Raw genomic sequence first — 21,693 nt, 5'->3', positions numbered from 1 at the left:
TATTTACTCATTTTAGATGCTTGTCTTTGTTGTTTAGTGGACCTCCTCATATAGAAGCCATGTGTGCTTTAGTGAATGCAAATACTTCCTTTTAAAGGTTTTGTTATGGTTTTGGTGTTGCCTAAAACTAAAGTAGCAGCTAAACTTTGAGTTGCAAGCAGGCATAATTTGTGTTTAGGGTCAGAATGGGAAAGAATTTATACTCAGCACTCAAAATATTTTGAAACAGTGCATCTCCAAAGCTTCCTTGTAGCTTTATCTCAGCAAAATATGCATTCTGCCCAGAAGCTTTGATATTGCCAGTTGTTAAGAAAAAAGAAATTGTTTTAATTTCTGAAGGCTTTACCAATAGTGTCCTGTGCTTCCTCCCCACATTCCTTGCTCAAAGAGATCTCTTGGCTGCCAGTAGTGCTCCAGATCATTTATATCCAAGTGTTTGTTTTGAGAATGGTGACTTTCTTTTTTGTTAGGGAAAAAAACTCAAACCAACCCACAAAATTTCAACCATCTCTCAATTTTTTTGTTTGTTTTGTTTTCACTCTCCCTGTCTATATTCCCTTTGGAATGTTCATAGTACATTTCACATACTGGATTTTATTCCTTTTTGGTTGCAAGGACTATAATAGATGATGGTGAGTTACTAGGTAGTAATGAAACAACCTAGTTTTCTGCTTCAGATTCTACAAATGAAAGTCTCCCAGTTAAGTTTCTGAAGACTTTTTGGCCACATCCTGGAAGCCAAACCCACAGTGACTGTGGGAAAAAAATTGTATCAATTGCATGCAGAACTTAATAGTTCCTTCCATGGAGTCGTAATAGTGCCAGTTTCAGTGCTTACTAATGTGATGTAGCACTTGAAAGTGGTTGCAAAGGCTCAAGAGGTGTCACCCTTTTCAAAGGATAATAAACATAGCTTATCAGTCTGGCAATGAAATGTGATGGTTTTGAGTGTGGTCAGTCCATTCCAGAGGCAGAGCCTGCAGAAGTCTTGTTTTCGTCACGGGCACTTGCCCAAGTCCATACTTACTGCCTTCAGGCACATCATGTAATATCATAGTTCCTTTCCATACTACTCGTAGTAACTGCTTGTTTCTTACCATCCTTCCCCTGCTGCTGGAGTAGGAGAACTGTTTGTCTTTCTAAAATTAGATATCCATGGATACATATAATATTTTTCTCTGTTTAAGCTTGGCAGTTTAAATTGGGTATGGCAAAGTGTGTTCCACTACAGGAAGTCTGCCTGCAGAATTCTTCTTTTACAGAAGAACAAAATGTTACATGGAAGATTTCACTCTTTGTTCTGCTGAAGGAAAACAATACTTAGAAAGGCAGGTTTATACTAATATCTACGACCAGATTCTTCCTCTGTTTTCATTGTGCAGTATTCAGGGTACCACCCTGTGAAAGGAAGCTAACTATATATGGGATACAGCTAAGATACATCATTTTAATATTGGTCGAGAGTTTTTATGCCGTTTCTGTCCTGTTTCTCCAGCTGCAAGAAGGTGTTCAAACCTCCTCAACTGTATGGACCATTTTTTAATGTAGTCTTCTTGCCTGAAATCTCCCTTCAATTCTCAACATCTCAGCCTTTGTCTTGTTTGCAGTTTCTTAAGACTCCAGAGGTAACTGTAGTAGCAATAGGAAATTGTGTAGCACATGAATACTTGGCTTCAAAAGCAGCAAATTTTGTTTTGTAAATCCTCTAAGACCTATGGAGACTGTTCCAGGGAAAAGTAAAATGAAATATTGGGAGTCTATTTGTTGTCTAGGGTGGTAGGTAGTCTTGATGGCAGAATTGCTAACTTTTTGTTTACCTTGTTAACTTTTTGAAACTACTATAGTATTTTTCAGAACTGCACTTGATCACTTCCATGAGGTACTAGATGATAGCAGTATGCTAATGTGAACTTATTTTAATGGACTATCATTGCTGTCTTCTGGTTTCTGAATAGTCCACATACGTGGATTAACCTGACTTGGAAATGAGTAAAGAGTAGTTGTGTGTACTGAAGGAGCTAAGAGATAAATTAGAGTTGAAGTGGTTTCTAGCTTTGTTTTTCATCAGTGGTGCAAGTCCCAGATTTTTGCTTGTTTGTTTTTGTTTAGAAGACAAGTTAGATGAGTTAGTTACATTTTACCAGCTTTGCAAGGAAAAAGTAGGTGAATTTGGCTGCAGTAGGGAAAAATGCAGCCTGAATAGGCAAAGGAATTTGGGAGAAGAATTTTGTCTTCTAAATTGTGCGTGACATAGGGTTTATGTACTCACTGTTATACCTTTTTATACCACTTCTGAAACTTGTGTAAATGGCCTAACAGCTGGATAGAGTTTTGCCTTTTTTCTATCTGCACTGAAGAAATGTTTTCTCCGTGCTCTTGGCTTATCTTTGCCAACTTTTTTCTTTACTCTCTATGCCAGACAAAGTGATGCTTGTTTTTTTTTTCTCCTGTGCAAACTAAATACTTGTTCTAACTTACAGTAAATATATTTTTTTTTCCTCCTGTAAGTCCGAATACTTTGATACATCATGGTAGGGAGAGCGAGGAAAACACTGTTTAGCCCAGTGACCTAAAGAAGGATCCTGCAATATGAGCTTGCTCTTGTGGTCCTCTTAATTAATTTATTTTTGATTTCCACTGTGGAAACACAATAGAGGATTTTCCACTACTCTTGTCACTGTCAGAAGGCATGTATCTGCTGTGCATGCATCCTACTGCTGGTTAAAGTAACTTACTTGAGTGTTTGGAGTTGTAACAAAGGGTTTTGAAGTTTGTCTGTCATGAGCAGCTGCTATGGAGATGCTGCATCTGCCAAGTTGGTACACACATGATCCAGGAAGGACTGAAGATACCTGTCACTTTCTTTAAGAGTTTAAGTTAGTGCAGGTTATTTCTGGTGCACCTGGGTTACTGCTTTCAGTGGCTGTGAACAGCTGACGCTGTGTCCTGCAGGAGCTGATAGTTCAGATGGGATAACATGGTTGGAAAGAGGAGCAAGTCCACTCATTTTATAATGTTTAATGGTCCCCAGTGACACTTTGTTTGGAAATGAATGATGATTGAGTTCTTCTACTAGAACACATGATGGAGTAGGTGGATCAGAACAAGAAACAGATTCTTGGACTATCTTTTAGATTTTGTTTCTGGGATCTTTTGGGCTTGCCTGTGAGTTCTCTTATCTGTTGTGGTTTTGGTTTTTTGCCTACTAGTTTTTCTTCAAAACTCTTGGCTTGGGCTTAGAGAATGGAGAGAAATAATTATTTCACTCTCAAAGGAATAAAAATGCTTTTGCTGAATTGAAAGGAATACAGGAAAGTATTTAAAGATGTAAAAAAAAATGTACAGAATGCATGAATCCTTAACACCTAATACAGATACAGGATACATGAGAACTCCCCCAAAACTCTCCCCTCAACCAAACTAAACCACAAACCCTCAGTGCTCATTTTCTTCTCCCCCCGCCCCCCCCCCCCCCCCCCCCCCCATTAGGCCCAAATATGCCTTGATTGCACAGCAAGACATTCACTGTGAAGACTGCAAGCAGATTACTCCCTCCATGGGTTCACCAGATAAGGACTCCCTTCAGAGAGCCAAAGGGAGAGAGAAAGAGATTTAGCTTTGCTGGCTACTTACAAAGTGATAGCAGGGCTGTGGGGTTGAACAACAGGATTACAATTTTCAGGGTCTACCTCCTGGACCTCTCTGGTCCTTCTGGAGAACTCTGTGGCTTTCTTAAGGGGACCTGGGCCAAACCACCACAACTCTACTCTTTTTTTTCCTCCTTACTGTTCCTTGATACAGTTTTTGTGCTTGTATGTTTTTCAGTGTTCATATTCCAATTGAATTTTTGTGTTTGTCACCATTGATTTTTGTCTTATTTTGGGCACAAACTATAGTATTAAGGGCCAGCTTTATTTTGCTCTGAAAGTTTATATATGAAAGTGCAGAAAAAAAGGCTGAGAAAATGTAGCATCTAGATTTTGGAGTATGTAATCAGTGGCTGCCAATGAAAACTGATGCTGTGAAATCCCATAAAGATGACCATATACAAATCTTTTTGCTTTGTGTCTGAAGAGAAGCACAAAGAGATAACCAGTAGTTGTTTAAGCTCATTTCATGTTTCTTGGTTCTAGAAGCTTTACAAAAATAGCTGGGTACAATAACAAATTAATTATTCTCACAAGGATATCCAGAATTTGCCATGCCAGTATATGACTTTTGAACTTTAGTCTTGCTTAGAAATGGAGGTTGTTCTGAAGACAGCCCTCCAGAAGGGCTCTCCTCCTTATGTCCTGTAATGTCTGTGTTATGTTTAGGCACTGGCAGTACTTTTGGACTGAGTGTCTTGTGTTCTGCAGTGAGGAGGAATGGCTGAGTAAGGTAGGAGCTGTGCTTTCCTTTACAAGGATACTTAATTCTTTTCCAATGATCCTCATCTCTCTTAGTTATGGTTGAACTGTGCTGCCTCCAGTCACCCTCCCACAACAGCCAGGTTATAAACCCTCCTTATGCTGAGGCGCAGGACAGTGGTTTGTGCTACAAGTGTTAACTTGAACAGCAGTACTTGTGTTTTGTCACAGTTGAGCTGGATGCCTTTCCAAAGCAAGGCAAAGTCACTTCTTCATAAAATCAGAGAATGGTTTAGGTTAGAAGGGACCTCAAAGCTCATGCGGTTCCAACTCACTGCCATAGGCAGGGACACCTCCCACTAGAACAGGTTGCTCGAGGCCTCATCCAACCTGGCCTTGAACACCTCCAGGGAGGTTGTGGAGCACAGAATCACTGAATGTGATCAAGATCACATTCAGTGATTCTGTGCTCCACAACCTCCCTGGGCAACCTGTGCCAGTGTGTCAGTACCCTCACTGTAAAGAGCCCTTTCCTAACATCTAGTCTAAACCCATTACCCCTTGTACTCGTACTGTCATTACAAGACCTTGTCAGTAGTCCCTCCACAGCCTTCCTGTAGGCCCCCCTTCAGGTACTGGAAGGCCACTATAAGGTCTTCTCAAAGCCTTCTCTTCGTAATGTCTGCTGTGTGGTGGACTCAGTTTCGTCTTTTTTCCCCCCTTCTAAGTAGTTCTGTTGTAAACTTATAAATGGAGAACGAAGGTCTGGAGTCAAGTCTTGCATTTTTGTAGTCTGTCAGTATCAAAAGGGAAGAACAGAGCCTGTGCTGTCTTTGAGCTGAATTGTACTTCACAGTGACTGTCAACAAACTTCGGGAGTTTTCCACGCTCCACTTTGCATGTCTATGCAGTAGCTTTATCTGTCACTTAATTCCTGGCACGATTTTTGTAAGTAATTACCCCATGACCCTTTGGTCCTTAGTAACTCTTTCAGAAGCACAGCTAATCATTTTATAAAAATGCCAGACTGGTTAATTCTTGGCAAGTTAGTCCTGAAGCTTTGTCTCTGCAAATGGAAATGATGAACTTTTAGCAGTAATAAACAGCATGGGTGAAATTGCAATGCAGTGGCTGCTTGGTGGAGAGCACTTCTTTTTCCCTTCCACTGACACGTGTATGCAGTAGATGTTGCTGTAAGACAGCATCCTGCCTGCCTTTGCTCCTCTTTGGTTTGCCTTTTTATTTTCATGTACAGCAGCAACTTGCTCTACCATGACAACAGGAATTTGTATTATCACAGACCTGTCTTTGTGGTAAATTGTTGAATGAGATACGCACTGGTATCACACTTCAGTTTCCAGCTAGGATTCTGATCAGCCTCATAGAATCAACCAGGTTGGAAGAGACCTCCAAGATCAACCAGTCCAACTGAGCACCCAGCCCTAGCCAGTCAACTAGACCATGGCACTAAGTGCCTCAGCCAGGCTTTGTTTGAACACCTCCAGGGATGGTGCCTCCACCACCTCCCTGGGCAGCCCATTCCAATGCCAATCACTCTCTCTGTGAAGAACTTCCTCCTAACATCCAGCCTATACTTCCCCCAGCACAACTTGAGACTCTGTCCTCTTGTTCTGTTGCTGGTTGTCTGGGAGAAGAGACCAACCCCCACCTGGCTACAATCTCCTCACAGCAGGAGCTCTATCAAGACTGGGACCTGTTCTGGGCTCCCCAGTTTAAAAGGGACGTTGAGATGCTTGAGCGTGTCCAGAGAAGGGCGACGAGGCTGGTGAGAGGCCTTGAGCACAGCCCTATGAGGAGAGGCTGAGGGAGCTGGGATTGTTTAGCCTGGAGAAGAGGAGGCTCAGGGGTGACCTTATTGTTGTCTACAACTACCTGAGGGGTGGTTGTGGCCAGGAGGAGGTTGCTCTCTTCTCTCAGGTGGCCAGCGCCAGAACAAGAGGACACAGCCTTAGGCTGCGCCAGGGGAGGTTTAGGCTCGAGGTGAGGAGAAAGTTCTTCACTGAGAGAGTCATTGGACACTGGAATGGGCTGCCCGGGGAGGTGGTGGAGTCGCCGTCCCTGGGGCACTTTAAGGCAAGGTTGGATGTGGCACTTGGTGCCATGGTCTAGCCTTGAGCTCTGTGGTAAAGGGTTGGACTCGATCTGTGAGGTCTCTTCCAACCCTGATGATACTGTGATACTATGATACAATAGTGTAACTACAGCAGTTTTTCTTGTGCTTTGAAGGTCCTAGAGAGTCCTTGGCGTCCGTTCATGCGCATAAGTATGTGATCTGTGATCCTTAGAGACTTTCCAAGTTCAGCATAGGATACTGTAATAGTTACAAAAGTTAAAAGTATAATTTGATTCTTTTCCCAGAAGGTGAGAATGTTATTGTTTGGATTGCTGTTTGGATTAAGGTAATAGTTAAATCCTCCTAAGAATTTTTAAAGATCGAAATGCTTGAGGGTGAAGGTCCATGTCTTGCCAGGAGCTGCATAAACAAGTAGTTGAAAACAGCAGCCTTGCAGCAGAAGGCTTGTGTCATATATGGGTTAAGACCTCCTTTTGGCTGTCCAGAGAATTTGTCTCCTGAGAGTTTATCAGGCTCTTTGGGACCTCACCCGTAATTGGGTAGAATGCAGTCACATTATAGATGTGATAGAAATAGGATAGAAATAATCCTTGCATGAAACACTCGTGTGAGGACAATCAAGGGAGAGAGATGTATTTCACAGTGAGAGATTTTCTCCTCTAGACAAAACTCAGCTAGATGGAGGTGGATTGTGCCAGACGTTCAGTCTCCTATATGCTTGTTTTTATTCTTCTCTAAAACTGTAGGTTAGCAGCTCCACTTGCAGCTTACATCAAATGCTGCGGTCTCAGCCTAGCCCAGGGTTACATACTTCTGTTAGGTGTGCTGCTGCTCCTGCAGTGCTAGGAATGCTTGGAGAGGTGCCATGCACTGTTGGTAAATACAGACTGCAGTTTGACAGTAATTGCTTTCTTCCTGGAGTTTCAGAAGTTTGGTACAAAAGCCAATTAAGTGAGAGAAAACATTCTCCTTTAAGTGCATTTCGTATCGCATGCTATTTGCTCTTTATGCTCCTTTGATTGTGATGCAGTTCAATGTATGAAGTCTGTAATAGAGGAGCAAGTCATATATCTGGAAATGTCTTGAGAGTTATCTTGGCCTTCGTTCTTTATAAGACTTTCTTCTCTCCTGGCCTTTAAAGAAGGAAGACAGAGAATGTCCTGTGACATTCGTCCCTCATAGCACAAAGCAGTTTCTGCTGTGTGGCCTCCTCCTCATGAAGCACTGAGCAGCTTCTATCACTTCCTTCAGTCTGTGCCTTTTAAAACGGTAACAGAAAGACCTGACCAGCCCAAACTGACTCTGGGATAGCAAAGGAAGACTTTTTTGGTCATATTTCTGGCTTCTTTTGGTTTTACGTTTGGAAAAGGTGTAAAATATTGGTTTATTTGCTTTCTGTGTACTAGTGGTTTGTTTCAGTTTCACTGTAATGTCTCATAAAGAAACAAAATAATTACTGTTTTGGAAAGACACAAGTTTTTATCTGCATCAAGTAATGTAAACCCTTAAGGAGGTGTTAGTTTCTGTATAAACCTTAACCAAGTTTTCTTAGAAATGAGAAGCAACTCTGCATTACCTATCAGAATGTGATTCTGACCTGGTTCTTCATTCAGGACTGGACAGTGAGGAAGGCATAGTTGCTAATGGATACTACTACTACGGCTATGGATAAGCCTTCTCCTACCTAAACCATTACGGCTGTGCCGTCTGTTACGTTAAGGTGTTTGAGTGTAATGCCTGATCTTTGTATTTGGGAGATAGTCTTGGTTATGCAAAGCTTCCATGTGAGGTAGAGAATGAGACAGGTAAGCATGTCTTGAGCTGATACATAAATAGTTTGTATCAGGTTCCATCTTTAAGCTGCTTTCTAGTGAAATTTGTTAATAGAACTGATGGTGTACTTGGAATGATATTTTGGGTTAAAGGTTCAGTTTTATTCTTTGTTAAATATGTTTTCATTCTTTATACTCTTGCCACTTTCAGTATTCCCCATTCCACAGTCACAGACTTCATCCATATGGTAGTATTCCAGTGTCTGTGATAGCAAAGGAGCTGACTCATTGGGGTTTTTTTGCCTGCTGAAACAGGGATATCAAACTTTACCAAAGATCCACTAAGACATGGTATGACTTCATCTTCATACTGATGGAACTGCATTTATGATAGACAATTATTTTAAAAGCTGGTTTAATTTTGTACACAAATTTTATCATCAAAGAGTTTCAGGAGAAATATTTTGTAGAATGGAGTTTACATCTCAGATGAGCATGCATTGAAAAGAGATAAAGGTTTAAAATGCAGAGTACTCTGCTCATCTGGTCCAGCACGCTGAAATTGTGTTGCCTTTTGTGACTCTTTTTTATGTTAGAATTAAGTTCATGGATATCTGACGAATTGGGCCAATCAGAGGTATTTCAAGATGCCCCAGCCTTGCCATAGCAATTAATTCTTTAACTGGAAACTAATTTGTGATATTTCATGTGAAAGAGCTGTCATCAGGCATTCATTGTAATGGTTTGGAAGTTACTTGCCCCTGCCCCCCACCAAGAAAATCACCCAGACTAGATGCAGCTGGCTGGAATTTAAGGAATGAAGCTATGTTTACAGCTTAGCACAATTTAGAAGCATATATACACAAATATTTACAGTTATATACAAGTTAGTAATACAGAAACACAATAGCCCTCCCAGAAATCTGAGTCCCCAGGAGGGCTCCCAACCCGAACCTCCTCCCCCCTCCTTCTTTCCCTCCCTTCAGAAACAACCAGATATCTCATGTGATAAATCTGGAGAGATCTGAGGTGAGATGTCAAAAAAGATGACAAGGAGGTTGGAGGAAAAAGGGTTAGGTTGGATCAAAGAGTTATGGCAGATACAGTCACAGAGACCAGACCGCCAGAAAGAAGGATTAGAACAGAACTGAGAGCTGAGAAGTGTGTGAGAAGTGAGTGTCTTATCTATATTTTGACTAGTCGTGTTTCTCAGCAGAAAAATTAGAGGTACAGCTTACTGTTGGATTTATTTCTTTCTTCTCACAGTTAAGGATTTCATTTCTCTCAGTAAAATATTGCAATTAGCCTCAAACCAGCACATTCATACATATATCAGTGAAATGAAGAAGTAACACAAATTGTATTGCACAGTGCATCCATGAGCCCATCTGCATGTCTGAATCTTTAGAAAATGGTGGTGTCTGGTCACTCTTGGCAGGACAAGGAGTAATGGGTTTAAACTGGAAGAAGGGAGATTCAAACTAGATGTTAGGAAAGGGTTCTTTGCAGTGAGGGTGGTGAGAGACTGGCACAGGTTGCCCAGAGAGGTTGTGTTCCACAACCTCCCTGGAGGTGTTCAAGGCCAGGTTGGATGAGGCCTTGGGCAGCCTGTTCTAGTGGGAGGTGTCTATGCTTATGGCAGGGGGTTGGAACTGGATGATCCTTGAGGTCCCTTCCAACCCAAGCCATTCTGTGATTCTAACTGAAAGCAAACTTCCATTACTTCACTGGTTGCTACAAAGTGAGGGAAATATTTGCCTTGTTTACCTGAGCACGTAATATAACTTAGAGCAATTATTTTGTGATCTATGTTGACATTTCTGTTATAGAGGAATTGATGAATTTGTTTCAGAAAAGTATATTTGCACACACATCTTCTAGGATGGCTTATCCTGCAGTAGGTGTAATCTCCAATGTACCTGGTCAGCAAGCCAAATCTTTTTTACTAATGTAGGGTTAATCTTTAGTCTACTGCTAATTATGTGGTTACTGTACAGAGGATGACTCTTGTTCTGCAAGGAAATGTGTGTAACTAACAGTAATGAAAGATAAGAGTGGCATGATTTAAAACGCTGAATTGGCTGGCTAGAACTCTCCACGTGTCTGATTTGGAGTAATCTGCAAAGCCAGAGACTGAACAATGATAAGACATAGTCCTCCACACCCTTCCTTCTCTCTGTCATTTCCTTCCATTCTTCCCACTTCTCAACTTCATGCTGTACTTTCAGATAGGTTGGTCATCAAGGTAATTGCCAAATAGTTGGCTAGGAGTTAAAGCAGTAACCTTACCTGTGAGTACACAGACCTTCTGCCATTCTCCTGAGAGGTGCTGGACAAGCACAAGCAACCTCAGTTCCCCTTTTGTGAGTGACAGATGACATGTCCTTGGCTGGTCAGATTGTTAGAAGGATGTATATATGTGTCTTTGGATTGAGATGTTACAGCAATGCAGAGTATAACAGCTCTCTTGTGCAATCATGTCAAAATAATGCATATATGTCTGTACCTGTGAGAGTTAGAAATGGGTGACTATGCATTTGTTTGCACTTCAGTCAAATAGCTTGAGCCCCTTATCAAGCTCTCTGTGATTTTCTCTGCTGAAGGTAGTGGACTGCCAGGGTAGGCACACTCCTAACCAGTGAGAAGCTGTTGGTGATTTTCTGTTTGTGTGGAAGTGTTTTGTTGTGTTTTTTGTTTCCTTGGTGGTGTTGTTTTTTGTGGTGTTTTGGTTTGGGTTTTTTTTGTGTGTTTTGTTTTGGTCTATTTTGTTTGTTTTTGGGGGGGGTGAGTGTGTGTGTGTGTGTGTGTGTTAGAGGTTTTTTGTTTGTTTTTTTGCTTTGTGTTGCATTAACCTCCTAATATGTGCCAAGATATACTGGCTTTGGAAAATGCATTTAAATGTGTGATAGTTATGTTTCTAGTGATCACTGTCATCTATTTAGCTGCTTTTAATATTTTCCATAGCAACTATATTCAGGAAAAAGTGAAAAGTACTGATTCATGCAATTTGAAGCCAAATAGTAGATGTGAGCAGTGTACTGTCTGAAATGTCACATTCAGGTGATTGAGGCATACTCTGCTGGCAATGCTTTCCTTGCTTTTCTTAAGAAGCGAGGAAATGAGAGATTTTACTTGCAGTACCACTTGTTAACAGAAGAGGAATCTTAGGAGGCCTTCCTTAAAACCATCTTCTGTGCCAGCATTAGTGTCCCTCCATCTCCTCCAGAATATTCAAACGAAATAAGGAAGACTTGGTAGCAAGCAATTTGCTTTTTATTTCATTCTTTATGAGCTTAAGTTGTGCTGGAGGAAGTTTAGATTGAGTATTAAGAAAACATTCTTTACACAAGGAGTGGAGGGGCGTTGGAACAGGCTGCCCAGGCAGGTGATGGAGTCCCCATCCCTGGAAGTGTTCAAGAAGTGTGTAGATATGGTGCTTCAGAATATAGCTTAGTGGTCGTGGCAGTGGGATTACAGTTGGACTTGATGATCTTAAAGATATTTTCGAACCTTAATGATTCTTTGATTCTCTGCATGTGGGAAATGACATTTTTAATCAGGTTATGCTAGTACAAATGCTTTCCTCTGGTTTGTTGTAGTTATTTCTGTGTCTCTGGTACTTCTATATACTTTGTATTTTTACTTAGGAGTTGCAGTTGTCCCTGATATATTTTAGGGGTCGAGATTAGAAACTACGTGTAGAATATGTGTTCTCTTTCTCCCACTCAGTGTTATCCTGGTCTCTGACAGCTGTGTTCCTGCAGTTATTCATTCCACCTGAAAGAGTGAAGCTCAGAATTGCTTTGCAGCTGGGAATGAGCAAAATGTCAAGGACTGTTTCAGAGGGAGCCTTCCCTGAGGTGGCTGGGATGCTTCTTGCCTTTCACATGCATACTTTAGGTTTGGTTTGGTTTTTTTTCAGAGGTGCTGAGCCCTGCATTTCCTGCTGATTTCGGCCAGCCTTTCTTCTTTCAAAGTCACACCTCTTTTACATGCCTCTATCCCTTAGCTTTTAAAACTAACTTTCAAAGCTGGCCCGAAGGCACCAAAATTTGACTTGAAGATTATATATAGACCCCTGTGGTGGGGGGTAATGGTGGGAGAGTTAGCACCTCTGAATGTGTGCCCTGTGGAGTTGCTGTTAGTAGTGAGCTTCTCAAAGAGCAGCTTTGCGGTTAAATCAGCGCTTGAATTTCTGCGCCAAAGCCAGAATTTGATAAGAATTCTTTTATAACTTGTTCTCCTGGGAGATGTAAGTCCTGGCAGTCCTGTGTGCGGAGGTGTTTGTGTTACTGTTTGATAGGTGACTCTTTTTTTCCTTTCAGCATTTTTTCTTCTGCACTGACTGACCTTTAGGAGCATCTTGATTCACGCTGAACTTATTTGTGTGTGTTTTGCAGGAAGCCGCCCTTGAAGCTCGCCCTGGGAATGGACAGCTCCCTCCACTTCTGGAGAAGAGTAGTGCCGATTGAAGAAGCCTTGGAGGCAAGTCGACAAGTGTGCTGCTGACTGCTGGAAGAGTGCTGGGAAGGGGGGGACCTTCCAGGCCAGCAGCCATGCCTTTCGGGCTGAAACTGCGACGAACCAGACGCTACAATGTCTTGAGCAAGAACTGCTTTGTGACCAGGATCCGTCTGCTGGACAATAATGTGATCGAGTGTACCCTCTCTGTGGAGAGCACAGGGCAGGAGTGCTTAGAGGCTGTTGCTCAGAGGCTGGAATTGCGTGAGGTAAGAGTAACCCGGGAAGGATCATCTGTCCCTGTACATATTGACACAGTTTTAGCTCGGGCAGTCTGAATCATGTTATTCTTGGAGCTGGCCAGGTACCAGCAGCTGGAGCTTGGACAAATGTAATCTGGTTGCATGAAAACCGAAGGGAGAACAGCACTAAAGGTTTCCTGTTGTTGCTTATTCATCACAGCTTTGAGAGCTCTTTGTACTAAGAAGATGAGATTTCTTCTTTTCTTAGAAAGCAATGGCTGTTACATTCAGAACAGCTGAAAGGCCAAGTTACAGTAACTTTCACCTGGATGTAACCCTGGTCTCACCAGTGCTGCTGGCTGAATTATGCCAGTGACTGACTTGGATATCTAGCTATATGCTGAGGGTGCTGGGGCACTGGAGCAGAGATGTTGTGGGGTCTCCTTCTCTGGAGACTTCCAAAACCTGCCTGGATGTGTTCCTGTGCAACCTGATCTAGGCAAACCTGTGTTAGCAAGGTTATTGGACTGGGAGATCTTCAGAAATTCCAACCTCTTCCATTCTGTGATAGAAATACATTATTTTTACTAACATGCTGAAAGAGACAAGAGTTGTGTTACAAGCAGGGATTACTTAGTAAAAACCCAAGGATGTTGGTTTTGTCTAACTAAAATGTTTTCACGTCTGAAACTCTGAAAGGCTTCTTTTACATTCCCAGTGCCTCTGAAAAGACTGAAGAAACTCAAGTCTTTCTTAAAGACTGAAATCCTTTCACTTCTGTTTCTTGCTGTAAAGTTCAGTGTTTAAGTGCTGAGGCTTTTTTAGAAATCACTTGTGTCATGCCCACTGGAGAGAGAGCTGTCTCTTCTTACCCGTTGTGGACTCCTCACATGTATCCCGCTTTTGCAAATCACATGTTGAAAATCATTGCTTAGACATAGCTGCACTATCATCTCACTGTCCTGGCTTATGCTTTCTGTAAGCATGGCTTGGAAATCTAGTAATTTTGCAGTGTCTTAATGTTTGTTGGTCCACGTCCCTTTGTAATGATGGCAACTGGAAGGTAGCATACAAATAACCACTGCAGATGAAAACTAAACAAAATCTGCTTTTTGCACGTCAACAAGCATAAGGAATGAGAGAAAAGCATCTCACTTTCTGTGTCTGCACACAGGAGAATGCGAAGACAGGAATAGAATCATAGAATCAACCAGGTTGGAAGAGACCTCCAAGATCATCCAGTCCAACCTAGCACCCAGCCCTATCCAGTCATCTAGGACAGAAAGTCAGAATATTGTATAGTGATTTTTCACACTTGGGGGTGTGTGTGGTATTTTTTTAATGTGAATTTTAATAGAGTCATCTTTCCCCTACCCTTTTAGAGATGAAGGTTTTCTAATAATTACTTTTGATCTGTCATTTCTTTCTGTTGAGACCTTATAGTGGCTTTTCGGTATCTGAAGGGCACCTACAGGAAGACTGAGGAAGGACTGTTGACAAGGCCTTGTAAGGACAAGGGGGAATAGGTTTAAACTGGCAGAGGGGAGATTAAAACTAGATGTTAGGCAAGGGTTCTTTGCAGTGAGGGTGGTGAGACACTGGCACAGGTTGCCCAGGGAGGTTGTGGAGCACAACCTCCCTGGAGGTGTTCAAGGCCAGGTTGGATGAGGCCTTGGGCAGCCTGTTCTAGTGGGAGGTGTCCATGCTTATGGCAGGGGGTTGGAACTGGATGATCCTTGAGGTCCCTTCCAACCTAAACCATTTTGTGATGCTTTAGGATGTGCTTATATAGAGACTAAGTCTTTCCCTTTCCTTGCAGTGCAGAAAAGAGTGCCATGAATGTGATTCTCCTCTTACTCCTTATAGGCTTATCATGTTGGTGCAGCCTAAGTCTGGAGCTTAATGGTTCTCTGTGGAGGTCCACCTGCATTTGGGAGCAATAGCTCTGTTGGCAGGTTAGCATTCTTTTCCACAAAGCATTTTGTGATTTCTAACATGTTTTGTTCCACTTTGGAGCAAAGCCTGAAATGTCAAAAATTTCCAAACTAAAAAGATTGGACAGTAGAGTAGCAAAGGACCTTGTTTTGGTCGGTGTTCAGTTTCACAGGGGATTTCTGTTGCTTTGGGTTTTTTTTTTCATTTTCAGAATTGTGTCATGCAAAAAGAAATATGACAGCATAAGAAGTTTGTGTTTCAAGATAAAAAAATATTTTAACCGCATGGAAGAGAATGCTTTGATGTTGTTGGAACACTTTCCCCTTCCTTCATCACCCTCCCTGCTTCTTCTACAAACAAAGTTTTGGCAACATTGAACTAATTTTGTGAAGTTCACATTTCAACAGCACAGCATCTTTTGACAGAAGTGGTTTGGGTTTTGTTAATCTTTGTTTTCTGATTGATTCTGGTAGCATCCATTGATACTTAAAATGTTTAGGAGAGAAGAGAATTACCAACCTCTTTTATGCATGTATCCTCTTTTACTCCTTTCCTGAGGAATAATTTGAGCCAGCAAGCTTGGATGTGCCTGGTACTGGGTGCTATTGTGGGTGCTGTTCTTTCCCTCAGTCCCCAAATTCAATTCTGCTGCTGCTGCCCTAGACTTCCTGCCCTGATCCAAGAGGAAATGTGGCTGAAGCAGTCATCTGTTGCCTATCTTCTTGCCTCCTTAGGTTCACCATCATTTTTATTAACTTTGTGACCAAATTCTTCAAAAGGGTCAAAAATACTTTGACAGAGGTCAGATTTCTGCTAGATTTGTGCATCTGGATAGCTGGGTACAGGAGAAGAGCCCGGTTAGTGTACTGAGGAGAAAATCCTTACAAGTGTCTACACTGGAACTTCTTTACTGTAAGGGTCACAAAGCACTGGAACAGGCTTCCCAGAGAGGTTGTGGAGTCTCCTTCTCTGGAGACTTTCAAGGCCTGTCTGGATGTGTTCCTCTGTGATCTGTGCTAGATTGTGTGGTCCTGCACTGGCAGGGGGGTTGGACTTTTGATGATCTCCTTGGGTCCCTTCCAACCCCTAGCATCCTGTGATCCTGTGGAAAGAGACCTTGAAAGTTCCTCGGGTGCAGCAAAAACTTCAGCTGAAGTATTCCTTTTCTTAGAAATCCTAATCAGTAAAGTACGATGTACAAGTAAGGAAGAATCAAAGCTCCATGAAATCCTACACTGAGAAAACAACACTCATTCATGCCATCTCAGATGAGAACATGTGTGGTCTCTTAAAACTAAAGACTGATTTTTGTTCAATATTTCAGTTTAGCCTTATATTTAAAGAAAGGTGTACCCCAAGTTTTGTATTAGGATTACCTCCATGCTTCATTCAAGCTAATTTCTTAGAAATAAACAAAAAGCTGTCCAACTCTCCAGTGCTAAAGAGCAAAACTGTTTAAGATTGCTGTATGTATTGTTGTGAAAGACTCTCAATCATTACACCACACATGACTGAAAAAGAGTACCTAATGGATTATGCATATTTCTATTTGATCTCTGGGGAATGCAGCTCCCTCCCTGACTGAGTCAGGGTTCAGGGATAGGTCAGTAGAAAGTGTAGCCATGTAACTACTGTAAAATCTGGGTCTAGCCTTTTCAGCAAAGCTCTTGACAAAGCATCCTGGTTGAACAGCTGCTGTTTCCAATAGAAAGAGCTCTTAGACCAGCATTAGGTAAGAAAGTAAAGGTGAAAAGAGGGGTGGAAGGGAAAGAGGAGAGACAAGGTTGGGAAAGGCATTTTATGATCTTGTCTATATGTGTAGGATACACAGGGATTATTGTATTTTTTTCCCCCTTTAATGGCTTTGTTACCTTTTAAGTGAGGCTAAGTTGAACCTACTTGAAATGACATGTACAAGTCTGCTGTGAGACTTCACATTTCTTTCTCCTCTTTATTCTCCCTGATTCATTTTATAAAATGATGAAAGTTTTAAAGATGGAATGTTTTGATGTATTCTGAGAGGGAGGGGGATTAAGAAGGACCTTTTCTATCAAAATTACTCTCTCAAGCTGAATTCAGACTCCAAACCATGTTAGTTGCTGGATATTTTACAAGTACTTGAGACTGCAAACTTGGGTCCTAGGTGGAGTACTTCCTTTATAAAGTAATATGGAAGGTCCATTTTTAACAGCTCTGTACTGCACCTTATGAGGTGATAAAAAAGCTGTCCCTTTTTCTGCCTTCAAATAAATTCCTTCTCTTTACTGTCTCAACTGTCATCTCCCCCCCCCCCCTTTTTTTTTAATCATTGCTGTCACAGTGAGCTTGTCAGAAAGAATTTTTAACCTGGTGATGATTGTGGAGGGAAAGGAAATACTGTATCAGTTATTTGGTTAGTTTTAAGTTTATGCTGTGGGAGATAGTGACTTCTTTCTTTATTTGTGCCCTGGATTGATAGACTTATTGAAGATACCTTTAAATTGTAGAAGGAAATTCTACACTGATTTTCTTAAAACAGAAAACTGGCTTGCTTCACTGTACCAAACTGAGCTTAAAGAGAAAGGCCTGAGCAGTGTTGAAGCTCTACTGCAGGTTTGTCAGGTGTAACTGAGGGATCAGGTTGAATTATTAGTCACCTTAGTTACATGCTAGTCTGGACTTTCTCTTCAGTTGGAAATAGGTATGTAATGAGGCCCTTAAGTAATACACCTACACTCCAATTCACAGGTTTTGCATATGGCTCTTTCTTGCATGCCCTCAGCTATAAAATCGTTGGAGCAGTGTTGCCCCTGCTGGCTTCTTGTGATTTCTAAAAGCTTTTTAATTTTTAAGTGTTGCATTAGTTGGCTCTGTGGTATGTGCTAAGTCAAGAAAATGATTCTTGCTGAAATGAAGCAGGTTGTTGATGGTGGCTCTTGTAAGGTGGGATGGTTTACATCTGTCTGCTGACTTAGTAGGCTCTTTATTTAAAAGCATGAACATCTGGGAAATGAAGTGGGTGAAATCTTGATATTTGATTTATAGGCCAAACATTTTTTACTGTATTTAAAGTGATTTCAAAGAAAAGCTTTCTAAAACAGTATATGGTGTTTTTGGGTTTTTTTTTGTCTATTATTTGTTTAAAGTATCTATATTTAGAATGTGGTTCTATGTATAAAGCATTGTGTTTACCTGTCCAGGCAAGTTAAGCTATAACAAATTTTGTTTTTATCTTTTTATGTTGTTATTTGTTTAGGGTTAATTTGATCTACTGGAAACCACTGCCAAGGTTTTGTTGCATAGTTGTATTAAACACCAAGAAAGCTTATTCAAGCACAATGAAATAGGCAAAAATAGTAATGATCCTACCTAGAGATATTAAGTCTGCTTGGTGTCTGCAAAAGCCTCAGTTTCCATTTCATTCATTCCAGTGTTAGCACAGGGTGGTATTCTTCTATTTAAGGTATTGCTGGAAGTCTCCACATGCTCTGAGCTGAAATGCTGAAGAAGAAGATTTTGATATGAACTTCACAGTTAGGGCTACAGTCTGATTTGCAGGCAATTAATATATTGGTTCCTTTGCTAAACTACCTTTCTTCAGCTCTCTAGCTGTAGTACTTGCAGTCTATTATAGTATACATTTGTTTGAATGGTAGGTCAGTGTGTTTAATACACTGTCTTAAGAGCTCTTCGACAGAATCCTTCATGATGGATTGGCTCTTCCTTCAACTGCTTTTTGCCAGTTTATAGCATTTGAAGCTTGATTCTGAACACTGTCCTTTGTTAGTTACCTTTCACAAGCAACAGTCCTGTGTGACTCATGTGGAAAGTACCGCATCTATTGAGATTTACATAAGATAGAAAATAGTTGAGTTTTTCACAGAATCACAGAATTAATGAGGCTGGAATAGACCTCTGAGATCATCAAGTCCAGCCTATAACCTAACACCACCACACTGACTAAACCATGTCACTAAGTGCCACATCCAGTCTTTCCTGAAGTGCTTCCAGGGGCAGCAACTCCACCACATCCCTGAGCAGTCGGTTCCAGTGTCTAATTCCCCTTTCCAAGAGGAAGTGTTTCCTAATATCCAACCTAAACCTTCCCTGATGCAGTCATTCTGTAAGAGCCTAGAGCAAATAACATGTGTGTGTGATGTACATTTTATGTCTAATACTTGTCCATCGTAAAACCCTGGGATTGCTGCATTAAGAAAATCAACAAAAGAAAAAACAAAACCTATTCTGTATTGGGTAACTGGTTCTAGGATTGGTAGATATGTTTTCACATAAGCATGTGGTTTTTCATTCTTTTTTATTCCTGGAAGAGTCCTTGTCCTTTGCTTGCAGTGGGACAGATCCAAAGTCTCATGAAGCCTTTGTGCTTTGGTTTGGGCTTACTGTTTGCTGTGTGTTAACAAGGCACAGGTGTACAACAAGACAAAGGCTCAGGCACTTTCTGTAAATGATTGATGTCACCTGTGCCATAGTGTCAGTCAGAGCTCTTTAATGCACATTTTGGAGCCATGAGGAGCAGATGAAGTATATCATAGTGCAATATTTATTTGCCATGGTCTTCAAGGTTGTCCTAAAAATAAAGGACAGCAAAAAAGAGATTCTGATTTTGCATATGTAAAAGTAGTACACAGGACCATTTGTTCATGTTTGTGTCATTGATTGCTTGTGTGATCTAGCTGAAAAAGTTAAGCTGATGCTATTTTATCTCTATCTAGACTCACTACTTCGGCCTCTGGTTTCTGAGCAAGAACCAGCAGTCCCGCTGGGTTGAACTGGAAAAGCCTCTGAAGAAGCAGCTGGACAAATTTGCCAATGAGCCTTTGCTTTTCTTTGGGGTGATGTTCTATGTGCCCAGTGTTTCCCGACTGCAGCAGGAGGTAACAAGGTATGTGATTTCCCTTGGTTCACACTATTGTGGTAGAGCTGGGATGGAATGGGCAGTCACTGTTTCTGGCATTCAGTATTTGCTCAGGTACCACCTGGTTCTTTCCTTTTCTGGTAGTTGTTCAGAAAAGGACCAAAGGAGAGAATTCACCACTTGATGGGGCGGGTGGGAGAGGGGTGAAATAGAAGAGAGAGAAGCTGTATTGGTGAATGAGTACACATAACTGCAGAAATGAAGTGGAATAGTAGATAAAAGTCTAAAAAGCTGGCATAAATGGTGAAAGGAACTGTAAATCTTTCCTTTAACTTTTTACTGATTAAAAGGAAGCCGTAGGCAAAGGACCTCTAGATGCAGTTCTAGTTCATGGTTCTTATATCTGCCTGTGCTTCACTGAAAGTGAACTTTAGCACTTTTCTGGGTTTCGCCCATCCCACTCCTGATTTTCCCCCTTATGATTCACAAAAGGATTAAAATTTTTAGAGGGTATTAGTCCTTTAATTAGGATCAGGGTGCACCTTTGCAAACAGCTTCAGTGGGAATTCCTCTTCTGTTCAGAGCCCAGTACTGCAGTTGCAACAATGCAAATATTTTGAGGGGCTATTCCTGTAAACCACATCACTGTGTGGTTTTTGCACATCTGTGCTATAGTTAAATAAAAGGAAAAAAAAAACCACACCAAACCCCAGAAAGAATAAAAATATCCCACCTCATCCAAAGAAGGGGTGGGCTTGTTGTCTTTTTAACCAAAATTATTTCATTTATCTGGCTAGAACAAAGTTATATCAGCACAACTAAAGGTAAAGCTTCTGAAGTAAGTGGGCGAAGCCTCCTCACTGAAAGGAATCACAGAATCAACCAGGTTGAAAGAGACCTCTAAGATCATCCAGTCCAACCTATCACCTGTCCCTGTCTGGGCTATAGTGGGGGTTGGAATTAGATGATCCTTGTGGTCCCTTTCAACCCTGACTCATTCTATGATTCTATCCAGTCAACTAGACCATGACACTAAAGTTCTGTTGCTGCAAACCTGAAACTGACCACATGGTAGTTGTGTCTACAGAAGATGTATACATAGTGGAGAAAGAGTGGAAGATGCAAAGCATTTTGTACATTACAGAGTGTATATTTTCAAGGATTATTTTCCTAACACTGAACTGGCAAAATGGTTCTGGTAGGATGCAGAAGATTTGATTCTTAAAATGACAGCTGTCAGAAGCCATCCCTCGGTTGCTGTCCATGTGGAGTTCTTGCCAAACGGTGGGCTAAATGCATCACAAAACTTAAGTATTTCCCTGGGAATAGACTGAACATCAATGCTTGTCTGTGTGTCTGTTCCTGCTGGCAGAGAGAAGCCTCATACCCTTTCCTTCAGAATTGTTTGATATGCAGCTGGAATGTCTGAAATGTTCCATTGCTCACCTTTGTTAGCCTAATCCTGGCCTAACTTGGTGCAAGGAAGCATTGTAGTTGTTCGGGAGTTATCTCTTCAATCTGCAGCCTGCAGTGCTGATTGCTCACTCATAGCTCACCTGCAGAGATGCATTTGCTCTTTCTGCCCGGGTTGCTATTAACAAAACATTTCACTGACAGTTTGAACCTCACAGCACTTTCAGATGGAGTGGCTGCTGAATTGTTTTTTCTTTCTGAAATGATTCATAACTTAAGTCTTAAAAGCGCTTCTCAAGGCTTCTTTAAATGTCTGTAGCATGACCAGCTGCTTACTAATGTGTCTTAGATACAGAATAGCCTGTTACAATTATTTTCTTTTTGTTGTTTCCTGAAGTGGAATTACTTCACTGTAGACAATGTGATAGTAGCAGACATCCAGCTGTGTGCAGTTCTGGGCAGATGCAGTGAATCTCATGTTTGAAGCAGTGAGTGGTGGGAACATGAAGGACTCCTGAAACAAATGGTGGAGAAGGGCTTAGTCTAAAGTATGATGGAATTGAGAGATGGG

At 41.3% G+C, this 21,693-nt stretch overlaps 2 protein-coding genes across 3 annotated transcripts in view; both read left to right on the top strand.

Annotated features, from left to right (window-relative positions):
• LOC135186410 (uncharacterized) overlaps positions 1-12,701 on the top strand; it is a 41,528-nt gene extending 28,827 nt beyond the window's left edge. The window contains exon 3 of the mRNA XM_064164054.1: positions 12,617-12,701. Within this exon, the coding sequence (XP_064020124.1) occupies positions 12,617-12,688 (72 nt within the window). The 3' untranslated portion in view covers positions 12,689-12,701. The remainder of the gene's footprint in view (positions 1-12,616) is intronic.
• A 57-nt stretch (positions 12,702-12,758) lies between these two features.
• Positions 12,759-21,693, top strand: part of PTPN14 (protein tyrosine phosphatase non-receptor type 14) — a 70,144-nt gene continuing 61,209 nt past the window's right edge. Inside the window, exons 1-2 of one of the 2 annotated variants that reach the window (XM_064164498.1) lie at positions 12,759-12,946; positions 19,567-19,736. In XM_064164498.1, the coding sequence (XP_064020568.1) occupies positions 12,773-12,946; positions 19,567-19,736 (344 nt within the window). In that variant the 5' untranslated portion in view covers positions 12,759-12,772. Of the gene's footprint in view, positions 12,947-19,361; positions 19,416-19,566; positions 19,737-21,693 lie in introns of those variants that run through there. The other variant, XM_064164499.1, reaches the window with a different exon arrangement.

This window comes from Pogoniulus pusillus, chromosome 25, assembly GCF_015220805.1.
Source record: "Pogoniulus pusillus isolate bPogPus1 chromosome 25, bPogPus1.pri, whole genome shotgun sequence".
Taxonomy (NCBI): domain Eukaryota; kingdom Metazoa; phylum Chordata; class Aves; order Piciformes; family Lybiidae; genus Pogoniulus; species Pogoniulus pusillus.
Note: the sequence above shows the minus strand (reverse complement) of the source record. Positions and strands in the feature narration are given on the sequence as shown.